This window comes from Convolutriloba macropyga, chromosome 3 (assembly GCF_964194025.1).
Source record: "Convolutriloba macropyga chromosome 3, txConMacr16.3, whole genome shotgun sequence".
NCBI lineage: Eukaryota > Metazoa > Xenacoelomorpha > Acoela > Convolutidae > Convolutriloba > Convolutriloba macropyga.
Window position 1 is genome coordinate 17,239,212 of NC_134470.1, and position 19,411 is coordinate 17,258,622.

The 19,411-nt window shown below is 37.8% G+C and overlaps 1 protein-coding gene across 1 annotated transcript in view; it reads left to right on the plus strand.

The window, feature by feature from the left end:
* LOC142336013 (TPR repeat-containing protein DDB_G0287407-like) overlaps positions 1–15,106 on the plus strand; it is a 30,639-nt gene extending 15,533 nt beyond the window's left edge. Inside the window, exons 11-15 of the mRNA XM_075384474.1 lie at positions 4,048–4,253; positions 5,700–5,892; positions 6,363–7,362; positions 13,597–13,697; positions 14,162–15,106. Coding sequence (XP_075240589.1) covers positions 4,048–4,253; positions 5,700–5,892; positions 6,363–7,362; positions 13,597–13,697; positions 14,162–14,600 — 1,939 coding nt within the window. The 3' untranslated portion in view covers positions 14,601–15,106. The remainder of the gene's footprint in view (positions 1–4,047; positions 4,254–5,699; positions 5,893–6,362; positions 7,363–13,596; positions 13,698–14,161) is intronic.
* Positions 15,107–19,411: the final 4,305 nt, after the last annotated feature.

Sequence of the window (19,411 nt, forward strand, 5' to 3'; positions counted from 1 at the left end):
TTAAGTATAGGCTTCACCAAAACTGCTGATGTGGTATGAGTTGCAGGTCAACTTTTGCGAGGTTTGGAGACCCCCCCCATACACTTTGTTGCCTTGCGCACCTATCCAGTGAGGATAGCTTCCTTAAACTTAAGCTACCTACTACAAAAACCACTTCCTCGTCAGCTGTTTCAGACCGGTTCGCCCGATGTTGGTCGGTTTGTTCCGTCTTTTGTGGTCCTGTAGTGCTTTTATTGTCATCCAATTTTTGCACATGCTGTCGATTTTTGTTGTTTTAAAGCTGACAAAGAGCATGATTAATTGCTCTCGAACGAAATTTATTGCAATTTTTACGACTCGAGGAGAAGTATTGGTATTCTACATTTGTTTTCTAACAATGACATTCATTTTCGGACGTGGACTTCTGTTTTCGAACTTTAGACTTGAACATCAGCGAAGTTTCTAATATATAATAATTACTAACAGTTGGTAATATTCAAGGTCGAGAGGTCATTTTAATATTTCTCATAACAGTCTCTCCTCTCCTAACCCTCAACCTACCTACCCCCCCCCCCCCCACCTACCAACCCCGCAAACCCACCAGTCCCCCATTTGCCTAACATCGGCCAACATGCCGTGACGACCCGCACCCCCTCGGCACCAGTCAGCCCGCCTCCCAGCCTGGTAATACCTAAAAACTATTTCTGAAGTTTTTGACAGACTTTTACCATTTTAATAGCAAGTTATTTTTCTTCTTTGATACCTCTTGTTTGATAAGTTTAGTTGGAGATAATATTGGACAATTCTTTTTGTTTCTGGTGTTCTACCGGCTGTATTTTTATTTATGCAGTTTTGGCTTGTTTTTTTTTACTATTTAGTTAGAACGTTCTCGTGATTATTTTGAACAATTCTTTGAGGGACTCAATTATTAGATTAGAAGGCAAATATTCATTGTTTGAAGGGCGATCTTGGACCGCCGCCTTCTCCAATTTACCACAATCCGGCTTTTTTCTTGCCCTCTGGAGGCTAGCCTCCCTGTGCTTAAAATGTCTACTACCAATGTGAATCCCTCGCGTGATGTTCAACAGCATTTTGTTCCACCGTTTTCTATTATTAATAGCCGCCCTCATCTTCTCAGCCGGCTATTATAGCGCTCCTTTTTGCCATTCAAAGAATTTGAATTGTATTGGGGTGCTGTCTTTTTTTTAAGATCTGTTCACACATTTTCATGATTTTTGAAGTTAAATTGGAGTAGTGATTTTGGGCAAGCCGAAACAGGAAGTGGAGCGAAAAAGCGAGTGGATTTGCGGCGTGAAATTTTTTCGCTCCAATTTTAAAGTGGAGTAAGAAAACGGTGTTTGAACAAAAATTCGCTTTCTCGCTAGTGGTTTTTTGTTCACATGCGGCAATTTCACTTTGACTTTTTTTGTTTTTTCGATTTTTTGGATTGGATTTTTTTCTAAACGGTTTTTCCAATCCATTAATAGTCCGTTCTAGGTCTAGTTTTTTGTTTAGTCAATGAAAATCTTTGAATTGTACGTCAGGACTTGTCCTGCTATGTTCTTTTTTTCTTCGTCGAACTTTTTTTTGTTTCGCTTTACCTCATTTTGCCGCTTTTTCGACATTTTGAGTGACGTCTTTTTGACTTCTCTAGGCAAGTTTCACTCCTCTGTCATTCTGCTCAAAGTCCTTTTAAACAGCAGCTGCTCAGCAAAGCATTTCAAAATGAAGAGAGTCAGTATAAAAAAATCAAAGTCAGAAATAGAAACGGGATAAACCCATAAAGCCTATTTTTAGATGCCCGGTACTTGAACGTTGTTCCCATAAGTTTTAGTTACTATCTATAATGCTTATTGGTAATGATACTAGACCCTGTAGCCTCTCAGTGAGAGACAGGAGTTTGTTCAACTACGAAATGACATCAAAATAAATCGCCTTGAAAATAATTTTGTGCGGAAATCATTTTTCTTTTTTTTCTTTTCTTTCAATCCCAATCATGCTTATTGGAATCAACTGCGGCTATTTTCCGGCAATCTGCCGGGTATGTTTCACAATTGTCACCAGTTGAACTCAAGTGGCGGCAGTTCACTACTTAAAGGCACATAAAAAAGCGCCAATTTTTTTTCACTTAAAAGTTTATTAGCGTTTTAGTGGTATATAATAATCTCGTTTGACATCATTTGTATTAATTACATTAGTGCTGCGCTCCTTATTAATGCAATTTTTTGCTTGAACAATTTTATTTCTGACGCTTTAATTTTTCGTCTTAAAAAACTGGAGGGCATTAAGTGTCTGAGCCGTTCGTGTGCGATTCACCGGAAATGTTCTGAAGACATAAATTCATGGTGTAAAGGGCGGTTCTTAGTTCCCTCCCCCAATAGCCCCATTAACCCCTAAATACCCACCCCTGCAGATCGTTGCACTCGTAACCCAGCGCTTGACCCTCCCCATCTGGCTATGTTTTTTTGGTTAAATAAGTCTCAATTGTCACTCCGTACTTCTGACGTACCTCAATAACTGTTAATTGCTCTCGTAGAGAAGCAATTATTGTAAACGTGTGTCTTTTTTATGCAAAATTTTCGCTTGACCGTTTTGATTTTTTGAGTGACTTTTACGGCCTTTACTTTTTGCGTTTCGCGTGATCCAAAATTCTCTCAATCTTAATTTCAAGCAGCTGAACTCAATTTGCGGCAATTTAATACTAAAAGTCAACTGAAAAGTGCGCCGAAACTGATGCCATTTTTCAATTTAATTCTTAATAGTGGTTTATTTAAACCTCTAATGTGGTTTTTTGGAGCCCACTATTGAACTTCTTAGTCCCATTTACTCCCCCCTCCCCCGACTAAAGCAGGCTGCAATTGATTAGAGCTCCCACTAGGAGTTCGAGAGCAATTCTTCCGACGTTTAGTCGGTTATGTTTAATTTTGTACTCGGTTCTCTCAGTCACCTCAGATTGCTTTAGTGGCTATCTAGTAAAGCTGCAAAAGTTTCTTTAAATTTGAATTTGTGTTTCTGCTATTTGGATTTTAATAACTACGAGCTTGAGCAAAATATTTTGCAGCCATTCGACTAATTTTTTCCCCCTTCACACCAGATTGCTAAAATTTGTTTTTTTTTCCATGAATTATGGAGTTGTTAAGAGGTGAAAGTCTCATCACATACTTTTTTGATTATTGAATTGGATGTTTATATTTTTTGTGCTATTGGTTTCAGTGACTTGGATAACTCTTGTTTTCTGAATATGCTCAAGAATTCAATTTTTCATTAATTAAATGACTGAGGCTTTTTCGACATTTTGAGTTACGTCTTTTTGACTTCTCTAGGCTAGTTTCACTCTTCTGTCATTCTGCTCAAAGTCCTTTTAAACAGCAGCTGCTCAGCAAAGCAATTCAAAATGAAGAGAGTCAGTATAAAAAAATTAAAGTCAGAAATAGAAACGGGATAAACCCATAAAGCCTTTTTTTTAGATGCCCGGTACTTGAACTTTGTTCTCATAAGTTTTAGTTACTATCTATAATGCTTAGTGGTATTGATGCTAGACCCTGTAGCCTGTGAGAGACAGGAGTATGTTCAACTACGAAATGACATCAAAATAAATCGCCTTAAAAATAATTTTGTACGGAAATCAATTTTTTTTTCTTTTCTTTCAATCCCATTAGAGTTATGGGAATCAACGGCGGCTATTTTCCGGTAACCTGCCGGGTATGTTTTTACTGTTAATAATGTTGCTTAATATTAACTTTTTTGTAGCAAATCTGCTAGATTTTTTAGAATGAGACCAAGTTTCAGACCACGACTGAAGTTTTTGTTCATTAACTTGATTTTTTTGCCACTCAAATAACCGAACGTTTTAGATGCAGAAGAGGGCTTATCTTTTTATATAAAATATTGCGCTGCAACTCAATCAACTCATTAGGTCTATTTTTTCAGATATTTTTGCAATGTGCCGTCTTGTTTGATGATTTCATCGTGCCTCTTGACTGGCTTTGAACGTTGCCTACATATTGACTTGTTTTTAACAATGACGAGAGTACTGTTAGCTAATACATGATATCTAATTGTTTTTAGGTTGTTGGGACAAGTATTGAAGCGGTTCGAAGTGGAAATTGGAGGTAGACTTTTGGTGGCCACTTTGTGTCTCCTGGAGTGTTCCAGACACGGACTGCTCGAATCAGAGCTACTTCAGTTACTTGCTGATGAAGATAATTTGTTCCCTCCAGAGTATGCACACAAGTTCAAAGACGACACATTGGATGACTATAATGAAGCCACAGGTAGGAATTATTAAAATGTTCGAATTTGAGTTTTTGTTATATTTTAAGAGGGTTGTCATGTTTCAAACATTACGAGAGGGTGAACACTGGGAAGTATGAAAAATGGAAATGGCTTTTAAAATTGTATTCAAAATCAATTAGTTTTTTAATTGCTCTTGAACGCAGTTCATAGCAATTATTGTAAACGTGTGTGTCTTTTTTTTATGCAAAATTTTCGCTTGACGGTTTTGACTTTTCGAGTGACTTTTACGCCCTTGACTTTTTGCATTTCGCGTGATCTAAAATTCTCTCTCAATCACAATTTCAAGCAGCTGAACTCAATTGGCGGCAATTTAATACTAAAAGTCAACTAAAAAGTGCGCCGAAACTGGTGTCATTTTTTACTTTAAATCTTAATAGTGGTATATGTTAACCTCTAATGTGGTTATTTGAAGCCCACTATAGAACTTCTTAGTCCCATTTAGGCTACCCCCCCCCCCACTGAAGCAGGCTGCAATTGATTAGAGCTCCCACTAGTCGTTCAAGAGCAATTCTTCCGACGTTTAGTCGGTTATGTTTAATTGCTCTCAAACGAAGTTTGTAGCAATTATATTAGTCCTGCCAGTCTTTTTTATGCGATTTTTCGCTTGACCGATTTTTCGTCTGACGCTTTTGGCTTTTCCTCCTCAAAAACGGTATAAACAAGTAGCTCCCAGCGGGCATTAAGTGCTCTTAGAGCCTTTCAGCTCTGTTTCATCTCAAATTGTTTTGGAGAATTATACTTATGGTGTGAAGGGCGGTTCTTAGAGGTTGAAGACACCCCCACTGTTAACCCCCCACTATTGTCGTTTTTTAAGACTCCAAGTGTATGGATCTTTATGAGCCTATGGTTATTTCAGGCTTGGAACAGGGATAACGAATAGTCTCTTAAAACAATGAAATGGTTCTTAAGATTTTAATATGTGGATTTTTAGCAAGATTTTGTTAAAATTTGCAATTTTTTTTGCAAGTTATAGTAGAATTGTTTTTTCATCATAAATGACCCAACAGTCACTGTTTAGGAAATCATTATTAATTGCTCTCAAAAGCAATTTGTAGCAAATATATTAATCCTGTTTGTCCTTTTTATGCAATTTTTCGCTTGGCCGTTTTTTCGTCTGACCCATTTGACTTTCGTCTTCAGAAACGAGATAAAGAGGTAGCACCTAGAGGCCACAAACCGTGGCTAGCTGCTGACGAAGGCAACCCCTCGCCGGTCGTTTGAGAGCTATTCGCCCGACGTTAGTCGGTTATGTTTTTACATTTTAAGCAAGCTCTGTAAGGCAAATGAATACGGGTGGGCAGCGAGTACCTTAAAGGGCGTTATTGGACAAACTGGTTGCTGTTTTAGACTATCGTAATGCGCTTCAACTTTATTTTTGACTGTTTTTGGCGTGTTTTTTGTGTTTAATCAGCTTGCTGTTTCAGAGGATGGTTTCAAACCTGAAGATGAGGGTCCCATTATATCATCTGAGGCCACAAAAGGAGGTGACAGATTGCCTTACATCAAGTGGTCGAAGGTCTACCATGCACTGCGAACCTATCTCAGACCCTTTGGGGAATCTGGCGAGGGCAGATTGGACTTCTACCACCGTTCCCTCAGCAAAACTGTCCGCAGAACGTGCGTTATTAACGTCAAGTTATTGTTCATTGTAAATAAACAGTATAATACCGAGACTGACAATTTTTAATGTTAAATGTGTTTGGCTGTTTGTCCTGCTTTATAACTTTTTTGTTAGAGATTGAACCAAGTTGGCAAAGTCAAGTTAACAAAACAATAGTCACGTATAGTTGTATACAGGATTTTGCTATAATCAGAACCGCATCAAACATTACAATGAGGTACATATCACAAACGATGAGGCCTCGAAAGTTATGGTCGGCAGTTTCTGCCGAAGAATTTCTCGATTTTGTAAAAAAGACCGTCAGAAAACGTAATAACACATGTAATATGGGTAAGCGATCAAACTGTGAATCAACTATTAGAAAAGATTCTAAAATTACATTTTCTCGGGATCCTAAAATGACATACGAACTTCATAATACAGCTAAATTTGGAATTTATTAGATGGGTTTACATGCATGTTACAGGTACTTCAAAACGGACGATGGAAAAGACAACGCCAAAATGTACAGCTGGTGGTATCTCAAGCTGGCCAACTTCTTCGAAAAGTCCTCAAACATTGCCAGGAAAGTAGAAGAGTACCCGTATCAGCTGCGAAATCTCGAAGACAAGGAGCGACTCAAAGCAGCACTGCTGGATTGGGATGTGACTGATCGCATGTTCAACGAAGAGTACAGTAGTGAACTTCTGTCCTACTGGAGATTCGCAGTGCCTTCTTTCGAGGAGATCAAAGACGCGTACAAACTCAAGCTCCAAAACCTGATCAATTCGCTAGACGATAGCCAGGAGGCCAGGGAGATAATTGCCTTAAGGAACGAAAATGTCGGAAGGATTTTGATCCAAGCTGGTAAATATGCGGACGCCCTGCATCTAATTGAAACTGCCATGCACTACGAGAAAGAGGAATTGGGATCTAGACCAGAAAGAATGGCAGCATTGCATGAGTCCCTGGTTATGGTATGGGATGGTATCACAAAACTGCATGGTTATTATAACCGCGATCAAATTTACGAAGTGCGGCCTTTAATTGAAAATGCTCGCGCGGCTATAAAAATTCGTAAAAAGTTGACAGGAAGAGCTAATCAATACAAACTGGGATTTGACTACATTACCTTGGCCTTTCACATGAAAGGTTGGACTTACTTGGGTGGTACAACGTGGTTATCGCGAGGAGCAGCGGAACAAGAGGCAAAGGCTCTAATCAAACAAGGTGTGAAAGTGTTTGAGGATCTGAACGACGCAGGGAAATTGGCGGAAGCTATCATGACCGATGCTGTGATCATGAATGCTGGCCAAATGCAAATTCAGAGGTATCAGGAAGCTGAGAGACTGTGTGCTCATGCTTTGGGGGAGAAAAGTTTCTTGATGACGCGGATTTGTAACAATATTGGTATCTCATATGAAGAGGCGAGACACATGGACAAAGCCTATGATTACTTCCGAAAGTGGTACTTCAATTGTGTAGACGTGAGTGCATTTTATCACCTGAAAAGTTACATGAGCGCAGAATCAATACTGATCTAATAACTGCTTGTGATAGTTCTCGTATGTAAGGCTCAAATTGAGTATTATGGTTTGGTATAAATGATCATCTCAAGTTTCTATGACACGAACAGATTAAAAGTGTATATTTGCTCTCAAACGAAGTTTGTAGCAATTATATTAATGCTGCGGTCTTTTTTAATGTCATTTTTTGCTTCACTGACTTTTGTCTCACCCCTTTTACTTCTCTTTAAAAACGAGATAAACAGGTAAAACCGGGAGGTCATTGAATTCTCTTAGAGCCTTGTAGCTCACTGTTCCTCCCCTCCCCACTCCACCTCATTGCACCCGTAACCCCGAACACTCGCCCAGCACCCGAGTTAACCCCCCCCCCCCAATTTTCACCCCACCACCACCACCACCAATTAAGGAAACTAGCCTCCCTTAGCCACACAGCTAGCTACTGCCAAAGCCATGTGCTCGCCACTCGTTTGAGCGTATTCGCCCGACGTTAATTAGCTGTTTTTCTACCTTTTAATAGCCGCGTCCTCAATTCTAGGCGGCTATTATAGCGCTCCTAATTTTTTACAATTCAAAGAATTTGAATTGTATTGGGGCGCTGTCTTTTTTACGACTCGAAGAGGAGTATTGGAGAAGTCCTTTTTTTAAATCAATTTTATTGGAGTGAATTTTGAAGCGGGAAATGAAACGCGTGAAAACATTTGGAGTGATTTTGTTGCTGAACAAAATGAAGAGTGGAGCGAAAAGAGAGTGGTTTTTTGTTCATATCGCTGTTTTCTAGAGAGCGAGAAATTGAGGTGTGAAAAAAAATTCTGTAAGCGAGTGAAATTTTTTGTTCACGTGCGGCATTTTAAAGGAGTTTTTTTTTCGTTTTTTCGGTTAAGAGGTTTGGTTATGATTTTCTTTTAACTTTAGGCTGGTTTTGGCAGTGGTTTGAAGGTTTCTGGAAATTTATTTGATTTTTATGCTAATTCGGTGGTTTTTTATGTATTTTGACGATTTTTGGGCTATTTTTTTGCGATTTTTTGACTTTTGTTTTGTTTACTGTCTCAAATGGGCACTGAAAAGAGCCGTATTACTTGAGCAATTTTTAGTTTACAAGTGGCTACAGTTTTGTTGATATAAAGTTTTTTTGTTGAAAAATATGACGAAAAATGGCAAAAATTGGAACTATTTTTCTTATTTTTTCGCAGTTTTTCGTTTTTTTCTGGATTTTAGACAATTTTCTTAGCCTGTTATGTCTTGCCTATTGTTGTGCGAGCATTTGGATACCCTATTGGCTCGAAAGAATTTTTCTTTGAATTTAGGTGTTTTTGTAATATTAAAAAATTTCTAAACTTTTCCAGTTTTTTAGTCAAAGTTGTTTGTAAGAGCTTACTTTTTGGCTTATGTTTTGGCTTATTTTTTAAAAAAAATTTTATGAGTGGTTTTAGTAGGTACTAGATGTGTTGACAAAGTAATTTTGGCAGAGATAGTTAATTCGGGATCATAAGTTATGACAAAGATTAGATCAGATTTTAAATCATATTTTAATAGATTTGATTTTTTTAATTTTGGATTTACGCTTTTTGCTTTAAGATAATCCTAAATTAGTGGAGGAACATTCTGTCTGATGAGTAGTTGGATGGCATTCAAGTGGATTTCCACTTCGAGTCGTCTCCGGAATTCTTCCGGCTATGTTTTTTTTTAAGATCTGTTCACACATTTTCATGATTTTTGAAGTCAAATTGGAGTGGTGATTTTGGTCACGCCGAAACAGGAAATGGAGCGAAAAAGCGAGTGGTTTTGTGGCGTGAATTGTTTTCGCACTAATTTTAAAGTAGAGTGAGAAAATGGTGTTTGAACAAAAATTCGATTTCTCGGTAGTGGTTTTTTGTTCATATGCAATTTCACTCTGATTTTTACTGTTTTTTCAAATTTTTGGATCGGATTTTTTCTAAATGGTTTTCCCAATCCATTCACAGCTCATTCTAGGCCTTGGTTTTTTAAATTGAATTTTGATTTCTCGCTAGTGGTTTTTTTGTTCACATGCGGCATTTTGACATTGATTTTCTGTTTTCTTATTTTTTGATATGATTTTTTTAAAAATGGTTTTCTCAATTCACTCATAGTCCATTCTTGGTCTAGTTTTTCTGTTTAGTCAATGAAAATTCTTTGAATTGTACGTCAGGATTTGTCCTGCTATGTTCTTTACTTCGTCTAACAGATTTTTGTTTCGTCTTACCGTGACTTCTTGGAATTGACTTTTTCAATGACTTACCTCACTCAAAAAAATGACTTCTCAGCTCACTTATGAAACTTTAAATTTTATGAACATTTACTTAATAAAGGTCAATAGTGTGCATCTAAGTAGTGCCAAACATATGCCCTAATTCTTGAATATTGGAGTCTTGAGTTTTTGATTTTGATTATTAATTTTGGGATCTTTTCCGTTTGTGCCCCCCCAAATTTTGCACGTGCGTCTGGGGGGTGCAAATAATATGCGCCCACTAAGCTGAGGGGGGCACAAACGGAAAAGATTCTAATTTTGAAAAGCCCTATTAGGGCTTTCTCCTTATAGAGCTTATGTGTCTCATAAAAATGACTGTCCGATGCTAACCCAAAAAGTCTAGTGGTCTATTAAAGGACTGGTGGTCGATCTGTCTATTTTATTTCTATAGTTGTTAATAGCCGCCCTCATCTTCTCAGCCGGCTTTTATAGCGCTCCTATTTTTTTTACTTCGTCGAATAAAATGTTTCGCTTTACCTCATTTTGCCGCTTTTTCGACATTTTGCGTGATATATTTTTGACTTCTCTAGGCTAGTTTCTCTCTTCTCTCATTCTGCTAAAAGTGATTTTGAACATCAGCAAAGCAATTCAAAATGAACAGAGTCAGTATAAAAATTTAAGTCAGAAGTAGAAACGGGATAAACCCATAAAGCCCAATTTTAGATGCCCGCTATTTGAACGTCGTTCCTATAAGTCTTAGTTACCATCTCTAATGCTTATTGGTATTGATAGTAGCCCCTGTAGCCTCTCTCTAAGAAACAGAAGTACGTTATGTTCAACTACGAAATGCCATTAAAATAAATCGGTCTTAAAAAATGCTTTTGTACAAAAATCTTCTATTCTTTCAATCCCAATCATGCTTATTGGAATCAACGGCTGCTATTTTCTGGCAATCTACCGGGTAAGTTTTCAATTCATGTAACGCCACAAGTGTCTAGCGCGGCTATTTTCCGGCAATCTGCCGGCTATGTTTTAACATGTTGGAAATTTGTTTTGCCTGTTTTTAATTCCTCTCGAACGTAGTTTGACGCAGTTATGGTAAACATGTTGGTTTATGCTTGAGCATTTTGACTTTTCAAGTGACGTTTACCCCTTTGAATTTTTTGTTTTGCGTAATCTAAGTTTCCCTAATTCACAATTGTCACCAGTTGAACTCAAGTGGCGGCAGTTCACTACTTAAAGGCACAAAAAAGCGCCATTTTTTCATTTTTAATTTTATTAGGGTTTTAGTGGTATATAATAATCTCATATGACATCATTTGTATTAGTTACATTAGTGCTGCGCTCCTTATTAATGCAATTTTTTGCTTGACCGATTTTATGTCTGACGCTTTAATTTTTCGTCTTAAAAAACTGGAGGGCATAAGTGTCTGAGCAGCTCTTAGAGCCCTTCGTGTGCGATTCGCCGGAAATGTTTTGAAGACATAAATTCATGGTATAAAGGGCGGTTCTTAGTCCCCCAGTAGCCCCATCTACCCCTAAATACCCACCCCTGCAGATCGTTGCACTCGTAACCCAGCGCTTGACCCTCCCCATCTGGCTATGTTTTTTTTGTTAAACAAGTCTCGATTTTCACTTCGTACTTCTGACGTACCTCAATAACTGTTATTTGCTCTCGTAGAGAAGCAATTTTTGTAAACGTGTGTCATGCAAAATTTTTGCTTGACCGTTTTGATTTTTCGAGTGACTTTTACGCCCTTGACTTTTTGCGTTTCGCGTGATTTAAAGTTCTCTTTATCTTAATTTCAAGCATCTGAACTCAATTGGCGGCAATTTAATACTAAAAGTCAAATAAAAAGTGCGCCGAAACTGATGCCATTTTTCAATTTAATTCTTAGTAGAGGTATATGTAAACCTCTGTGGTTATTTGGAGCCCACTATTGAACTTCTTAGTCCCATTTACTCTCCCCCGCCCCCCGACTAAAGCAGGCTGCAATTGATTAGAGCTCCCACTAGTCGTTCGAGAGCAATTCTTCCGACGTGAAGTCGGTTGTTTAATGTTATACTCGGTTCTCTCAGTCACCTCAGATTGCTTTAGTGGCTATCTAGTAAAGCTGCAAAAGTTTCTCTAAATTTGAATTTTAATAACTACGAGCTTGAGCAAAATATTTTGCAGCCATTGGACTACTTATTTTTTCCCCTTCATACCAGATTGCTAAAATTTGTTTTTTCCATGACTTATGGAGTTGTAAAGAGGTGAAAGTCACATCACATACTTTTGTGATTATTGAATTGGATGTTTATATTTTTCGTACTATTGGTTTCAGTGACTTGGATAACTTTTTTTTCAGAATATGCTCAAGTTTTCAGTTTTTCATTAATTCAATGACTGAGGCTAAAAGATAATTATTAGCGGCCGTCAGACTCTCAACGGCTATTATTTAGGCGCTCTCTTTTTTACAATTCAAAGAATTTGAATTGTATTGGGCGCTGTCTTAAGATCTGTTCACACATTTTCATAATTTTTGAAGTCAAATTGGTCACTCCGAAACAGGAAGCGGAGCGGAAATGCAAAATTTTTTCTCTCTAATCTCTCTAGTGGTTTTTTGTTCAAATGCGGCAATTTGTTTTTCGATTTATTGCCCTCAAACGAAGTTTGTAGCAATTATATTAGTCATGTCGGTCTTTTATGCGATTCGCGTGACCAATTTTTCGTCTGACGCATTTGACTTTTCGTCCTCAAAATGAGATAAACAGGTAGCGCCCAGCGGGAATTAGGTGCTCTTAGAGCTTCTCAGCTCATTAGTCTTCAATTACGCGATCCACAGACTGTTCTGGAGTTTTGTACTTATGGTGCGAAGGGCTGTTCTTAGTGATTGACCCCCCGTCCCCGCTGTTGCCACCCCATCAGCCCCACGTTGCCCCCCCCGCTGCGCTTAATAAAGCCCCTCCAATTAAGCTAAAGATAGCCTTACTAAACCGTGCCGAGGTACTGACGAAGCCAACCGCTCGCCGGTCGTTTGAGAGCAATTCCCCTGACGTTAGTCTGTTGTTTTTACTGTTCTTTCATTTTTTGGAGCGGATTTTTTCTTAAATGGTTTTCCAAATCCATTCATAGTTCATTCTTGGTCTAGTTTTTTGTTTCAACCAAACTTCTCTTCCTCGCTAGTGGTTTTTTGTTCACATGCGGCTTCGACATTGATTTTCTTTTACTTTTTTGATCTGATTTTTTCGGAAATGGTTTTCCCAATTCACTCAGAGTCCGTTCTAGTTAGGCTTCTGACTTACTTCACTCACTGTTTCAACTTGATGGATTTTAAATTCTTTCACGTTTTGAATTACGCAATGTAGTGAATACAGTCAAAGTCAAAAGAACAAAATCAAAAGCGACGGGATCAACATATATAGCCCGGTCATTAAGTCATAATGCATTAGGTTGTCAAACTTCCTTAAAGCGATTGCTAGCTGGCATTAATATTATGCTTAATAGCCTTCAGTTTTGAGGCTGAATTAAGTGTAATTTTAGAATCTAACCGAATATGCAGATTTTGCTCACCGATATAAACACTTTACACTTAGAAAAGTTCTGTCAATTTCTCTTATTTCTTCTGTTTCAATCCCAATGTGCGTCAAGCTGGTCAACGGCGGATTTTTTCGGAAAATTTACACGCTATGTTTCACATTTGCAATAGTGAGTAGTTTTTGATCAAATAAAGCTTTTGTTTGATTTCAATAACTTAAACTCTCTTATTTCAATGAACTTGTCAGTTTTGTAATTTTTTGCCTACAATTGGTATAGTTTAAGAGCAATTGGTCCGACGTTAGTCGGTTGTGTTAAAGGTTTGTTTGTTTTGTCTGTTTGTGTTCTTTGCTTTTAAACCATACATTGGGTTTAATATTTTGAGGTGCTTTGCACCTGGTTGCTGTTTTGTGTTAAATCCTGAGAATCCTTGGGGATCAGAGTAGGCTCTGAGGACTTCATTTTTCAGGTGTTTGGCGCCACACATCCAAAGACCAAAAAGGCATATGATGTGCTACATGAACCAGCTTACGTGCGAATTGCAAATCGCAGGGGTGACGAAGTGCCAGAGTAAGTTGAATGTTCTGAAAATCATACAACTTTTTGCTTGCTTCAATTTAAACGTATTTAGAAATTTTTATTCGGATTACAATTTTACAAAATGCCGTCATTTTTTTAAAGCTATTGAAAATCTCTCAGATCAACCAATGCGCATTTCTTTATCAATGAAATTTATCGAAAAAAGTGACAAAGTGAACCAAAAGCCCCCCGACGAAATGCTCTCAACAAAAGAATGTGGCGGTTTAGCTAATTCTAACTTAATTTAACCCAATTTTATTATTTCAACTTAGTTATTTCATGTTATCATTGAGAAATTAATTCAAGTATCTTGTATAAAATTCTAATTAAGAAACAGCGTGTTCGGTTTTTCCATTACTGGGTCGTTGTTTTTGCGTCGTTATGTGTACTGAAATCGGTTTCTTGATTTCAATATTTCACCCTCAAAATTAACTGAATGTACATTTTGTGCACAGGTACGCTTTCGAAGAGAACGTTGACGACATCCCAACAATGAACCAAAACAACCAGCAGGAGAATCAGAATCAACTAGTCAACACTCAAGAACCGGACACGGAAGAGGAGTCGGATGTCGAGGATTCAGAACCGGAAGAGGAGGAGGAAGACGAGGAGCCAGAGGATGCCGAGAACGACGGGGACTACAGGGACTCTGAAGACTCGGATTCACCTGCGTACGATCCGGAATCACCTGTAGACGATGAAGCAGTGAACATGAATGCATTAATTCAGCAGCCCGGCTTGCAGACTCCATCCCAGAGTGGACAAGGCGATGATAGCGAGGAAGTTGCGGACAGCTTGGCTGACATGATTCTGGAGGATCCTGACAATAACCCAAACATTCAGTTCAATGACCAGATGGGACTGGATGACAATGCCGATAATGCTGAAGCCTAAGATGAGTTGGATATTCCAGAAGGTTCGCAATGAGCTTCCTACACCCCAGATTACAATGAGCCAACTGACATAGAACCGAAACGACGATTGGGAGATTATTATGCCAGACTGTGAACCATATCAGTGTGTCTTATCTTATCAGCCTCGTGCTGCTAGTATTTACGTCTCTTTCTCTCCTTTCATCTCTCTTGTTCACACAACACCACTTATCATCAAATTGTTTGGATGTCAAATTTCACTCAAAGCTAGTGGTCCACAGAGTGCCTGATAAGTTTCAAAGCATGACCTATAGCTCAATAACCAGCTTGATAGATTCACAATTTCTTAGTTCATGACTAATAGCTCTGTCACATGGCTTGCATTAGCTGTCCTAGAAAGTATAAATGTAAAATAATCATAGAATTCAACAAACTATTCTTCATTAGTAGATTTCTGATGCGAAATTTTGTGTGCTTGTGTAAATATCTCTGCCAAATTTATTAGGTAAATAAATATGTCGAAATTTATCTTTCTTCTAGTAAATGAAACGTAAGATGAGCTGTTGAGTTAGACTACGCTTGACTGATTTTCGTTTGACCGATTTTTCCATTTTTCCTCTGACCCTCTTGACTTTTCGACCTCAAAAACGATGAACAGGTAACGTCCCCCCCCCCTCCACCTGCTGGCGCTTCCCCTTCATGTCACCCCACTCCCCCTCCCCTTTTTACCCATCCCTCCGCGGCAGCCCCCTTTCACCCCATGCACAGCATTCCCTGTAGCCCAGCGAGCTCGACCAAAGCTAGCCTCCCTAAACCTAACTAGCTATTAACGACACCAACCGCTCTCCAGTTGTTGAGAGCAATTTGCCCAACGTTAGTCGGTTAAGTTCTTGGCTTGAGCGCTTTTTTGTTGAAACGATTTTACGTTTCTTCTAGAGGAACAACAACTGGTAAAGACAGAAGGAAGCAAGTCACTGTTAGTTTTAGTCGTCTATGGTTATGCACCACCTACACTGCTGAGGTATAAGTTCATAGCCTGAAGGACAATTTTGAGTGGTTTCTACCGAGCCCTCCCCTCCTCCCGCTTTTTGTCCCCTCATGCCCGTGGAAGCTCCTTTTCCTATACTTACTACACACAAGCTTAAAACAAAGTCTACCCCCAGGTCTGTTGTATGAAAGCAAATCGGCCGACTTCATTAGGTTTTAGTTAAGTTTTAAGCCTAATTAATTGCTCTCGACCGAAGTTCGGAGCAATTATTGGAAACGTGTCTTTTTATGCAATTTTTTTTACGCCTGAACGTTTTTTTCTAGAACATTCTTTGACTACTTAGCTGAGTTTTTCGCGATCAATTTCATGTGTGTCTTTTTTAATAGCCGCACAGCGATAGCTGGGGCTATTATTGGCTGTCTCTTGTTTTTTTTTCAATTCAAAGAATTTGAATTGTATTGGGGCGCTGTCTTTTTTTACGACTCGAAGAGGAGTATTGGAGAAGTCCTTTTTTTAATCAATTTTATTGGAGTGATTTTTGAAGCGGGAAATGAAACGCGTGAAAAAATTTGGAGTGATTTTGGTGCTGAACAAAAGTGAAGAGCGGAGCGAACAGAGAGTGGTTTTTGTTCATACCGCTGTTTTTGAGAGAGCGAGAAATTGATGTGTGAAAAAATTTTCAAATTTTCTCTAAGCGAGCGAATTTTTTTGTTCACGTGCGGCATTTTAAAGCAGTTTTTTTTCATTTGTTTTCGTTAAGAGATTTGGTTATGATTTTGTTTCAATTTTAGGCTGGTTTTGGTAGTGGTTTGAAGGTTTCTGGAAATTCATATGAATTTTATGATAATTCGGTGGTTTTTAATGTATTTTGCTGATTTTCGGGCTCATTTTTGCGTTTTTTTGACGATTATTTTGTTTTACTGGCTCAAATGGGTATTGAACAATTTGGTTGAGAAATATGACAAAAAAATTGCGAAAATTGGAACTATTTTTCTTAATTTTTTGCAGTTATTCGTTTTTTTTCTGTTTTTAGCTAAGTTTCTTTGCCTATTATGAATTGCCTATTGTTTTGCGAGCATCTGAATACCCTATTGGCTGAAGCGAATTTTTCTTTGGATTTATATGTTTTTTGAAATATTAAAAAAATAGTAACTTTTTCCAGTTTTTCAGTAAAAGTTGTTTTTGAGCTTTTTTTTCATAATTTAGCCTAAAGAATTTTTTCAAAATTGAAATAAGTGGTTTTTGTAAGTACTAGTTGGTATGATGAAGTTATTTTGGCAGCGATAGTTTTTTTCGGGATCTTTTTTATGTAACAGATTTGATTTTATTGTTTTTACTTTTTTGTTTCATGACTTTGTTTCAAGATGGTCATAAATTAGTGAGGGCATGTTTTGTTTGATAAGTAGTTGGATGGCGTTTGAATGGATTTTCACTTCGAGTCGTTTCCGGAATTCTTGAAGGATAGCTGGGGCTATTATTGGCCTTCTCTTGGTTTTTTACAATTCAAAGAATTTGAATTGTATTGGGGCGCTGTCTTTTTTTTTAAGATCTGTTCACACATTTTCATGATTTTTGAAGTCAAATTGGAGTAGTGGTTTTGGTCACGCCGAAACAAGAAGTGGAGCGAAAAAGCGAGTGGTTTTGCGGCGTGAAATTTTTTTGCTCTAATTTTAAAGTAGAGTGAGAAAGCGGTGTTTGAACAAAAATTCGCTTTCTCGCTAGTGGTTTTTTGTTTACATGCGGCCATTTCACTTCGATTTTTACTGTTTTTTCGATTTTTTGGATCGGATTTTTTTCTAAATGGTTTTCCCAATCCATTCATAGTCCGTTCTAGGTCTAGTTTTCTGTTTAGTCAATGAAAATTCTTTGAATTGTACGTCAGGACTTGTCCTGCTATGTTTTATTTCGTCGTCATGATTTTTGTTACGACCATATGATGTCACAGCCACTTTTGTTCATTCGTTCATGCAATTTTAACTGAATTGCATGTGTGACGTCATTTTTTGCTCTTAGTGTAGCGAGTTTTTTTTCATGAGCGTGATTAAATTTTTGGTCACATTTGACTTACCTCACTCTCAAAAATGACTTCCTCACTTTGAAATTGACTTTTTTTTTACTTTAATTCAAGGAGATAAGGTCAAATGGGTGTGTGTCACTCTAAATGAAGGTTATTTGAGATCAGCTAATGGAGGCAGCAATAACTTATACAGATTTTTAATCAAAATATAACAGATCACCCTTCAATGAAAAGACAAATTTTTTTGGTCTGTCCTTTTACTGTTTTTTTTTTAGACTGCCGATATACAAATCTATTGCGGCTATTTTCTGGCAATCTGCCAGCTATGTTATGCAATTTTTTTTTCACGCCTGAACGTTTTTTCTAGAACATTGTTTGACTACTTAGCTTAGCTGAGTTTTTGCGCTCAATTTCAAGTGGTCTGAATTCTTCTCGCTCCGAAAGGAAAGGAACTTTGTTGCTAAAATAAAAGGGCCTCCTGGTAGCCGAGATATTTACAGTCGAAAAGCCAACCTATGGTCCGTATTTGTCGAGCAATTCGTCCGGCTGTAGTCGCTTCGTATTTGTATTAAAACATCAAACTGCTTCTCGTTTTGGCTTTTTTCACTGTTTGCATTCAGGATTGAAAAACGTGACGACGGAATGTGGCAGGAAAATGTTTCGGAAATTTATAAGAAATTGTTTCATCTATTAGGCTCTCTTGATTGCTTAGAATAGGGCGAATTTAGTTAACTGCTTGCTGTACGGTGTAGGTTCCTTGCTAATACAATGCGGAGCTACAAAAGCAAGCTATACACAGCAAGCTATTTAGCTGTGTGCCTGGACTCCTCCGAGTTTATTAAGATTTTTTTAAAACCTGGTGATCTGATTACTTTTCTTCCTGCATAGCTTTGCACAATTCGTCTTTTATCGGAAAAGTTGTGGTTTATTCGGCACGGAACGAACTTGGTGGCACAGTTTTTGGGGACCTTGTTTTTGTCAGCTCTTCAATAAAATTTTTAGCAATTATTTTAAAGTCAATTTTTGAAATCGTAATTTGCGTTGTTATTTTAATTACACGGCAGCAGTAATGTGAGTTAAAAAAAAGAGTTCAAGAAATCGTAATTGGTGGTTGAGTCCCTCAGTGGGTACCTAAAATTGTTGTGGCCTTGTCAACAATTTTGGATGCTATTTTTAATTGTTTTAAATTCTCATTTCATTTCTTAGTAGCTGCGATAGCTGAGGGAAATTATTTGGACTTCTATGGGTTTTTCGTCTTCGAGATTTTTGTTACCACCATATGACGTCATTCATTTCAAATCTGCCTTTTGGCCATTCATGCAGTTTTCACAAAATTTGGTTCGTGGACTTCTTGTTTCTTCTTGGATCGAAATGCTTTTTTGTTCATGTGCCCGATTAGTTTTTTATCGCACGTTACTAACCTTTCCATTCTTCTCTCTCAAATTTATTTTTGCCTACAATAATTAGAGATCTATATCTATGAACTGAGTGTATGTCGCCCTAATTGAACACTATTTGAGGGCAGCTAATAGAGACAACACGTATGTTATAAAGTTTCTTCTAAATCCTTTTTAAACAATCCCATCAATTAGTATAAAGAAACTGAAAATTTCAGAGATGTTAAGAACTGTTTAGTCTTATTTTGACCCTGTAGATCTACGAAGCGATCGCACCTATTTTCTGGAACTCTGTCAGCGATCTTTTATTTAGTTCCAAACTTGGTTTGATTTTTAATAACGCTTCTTTAGTGCTGTTTAGTGCCTGCTTTTTCAAGTTTTGAAAATGGTGTGGCTTCTTTTAAGTGGATGATACGTAGGATTGATTTAAA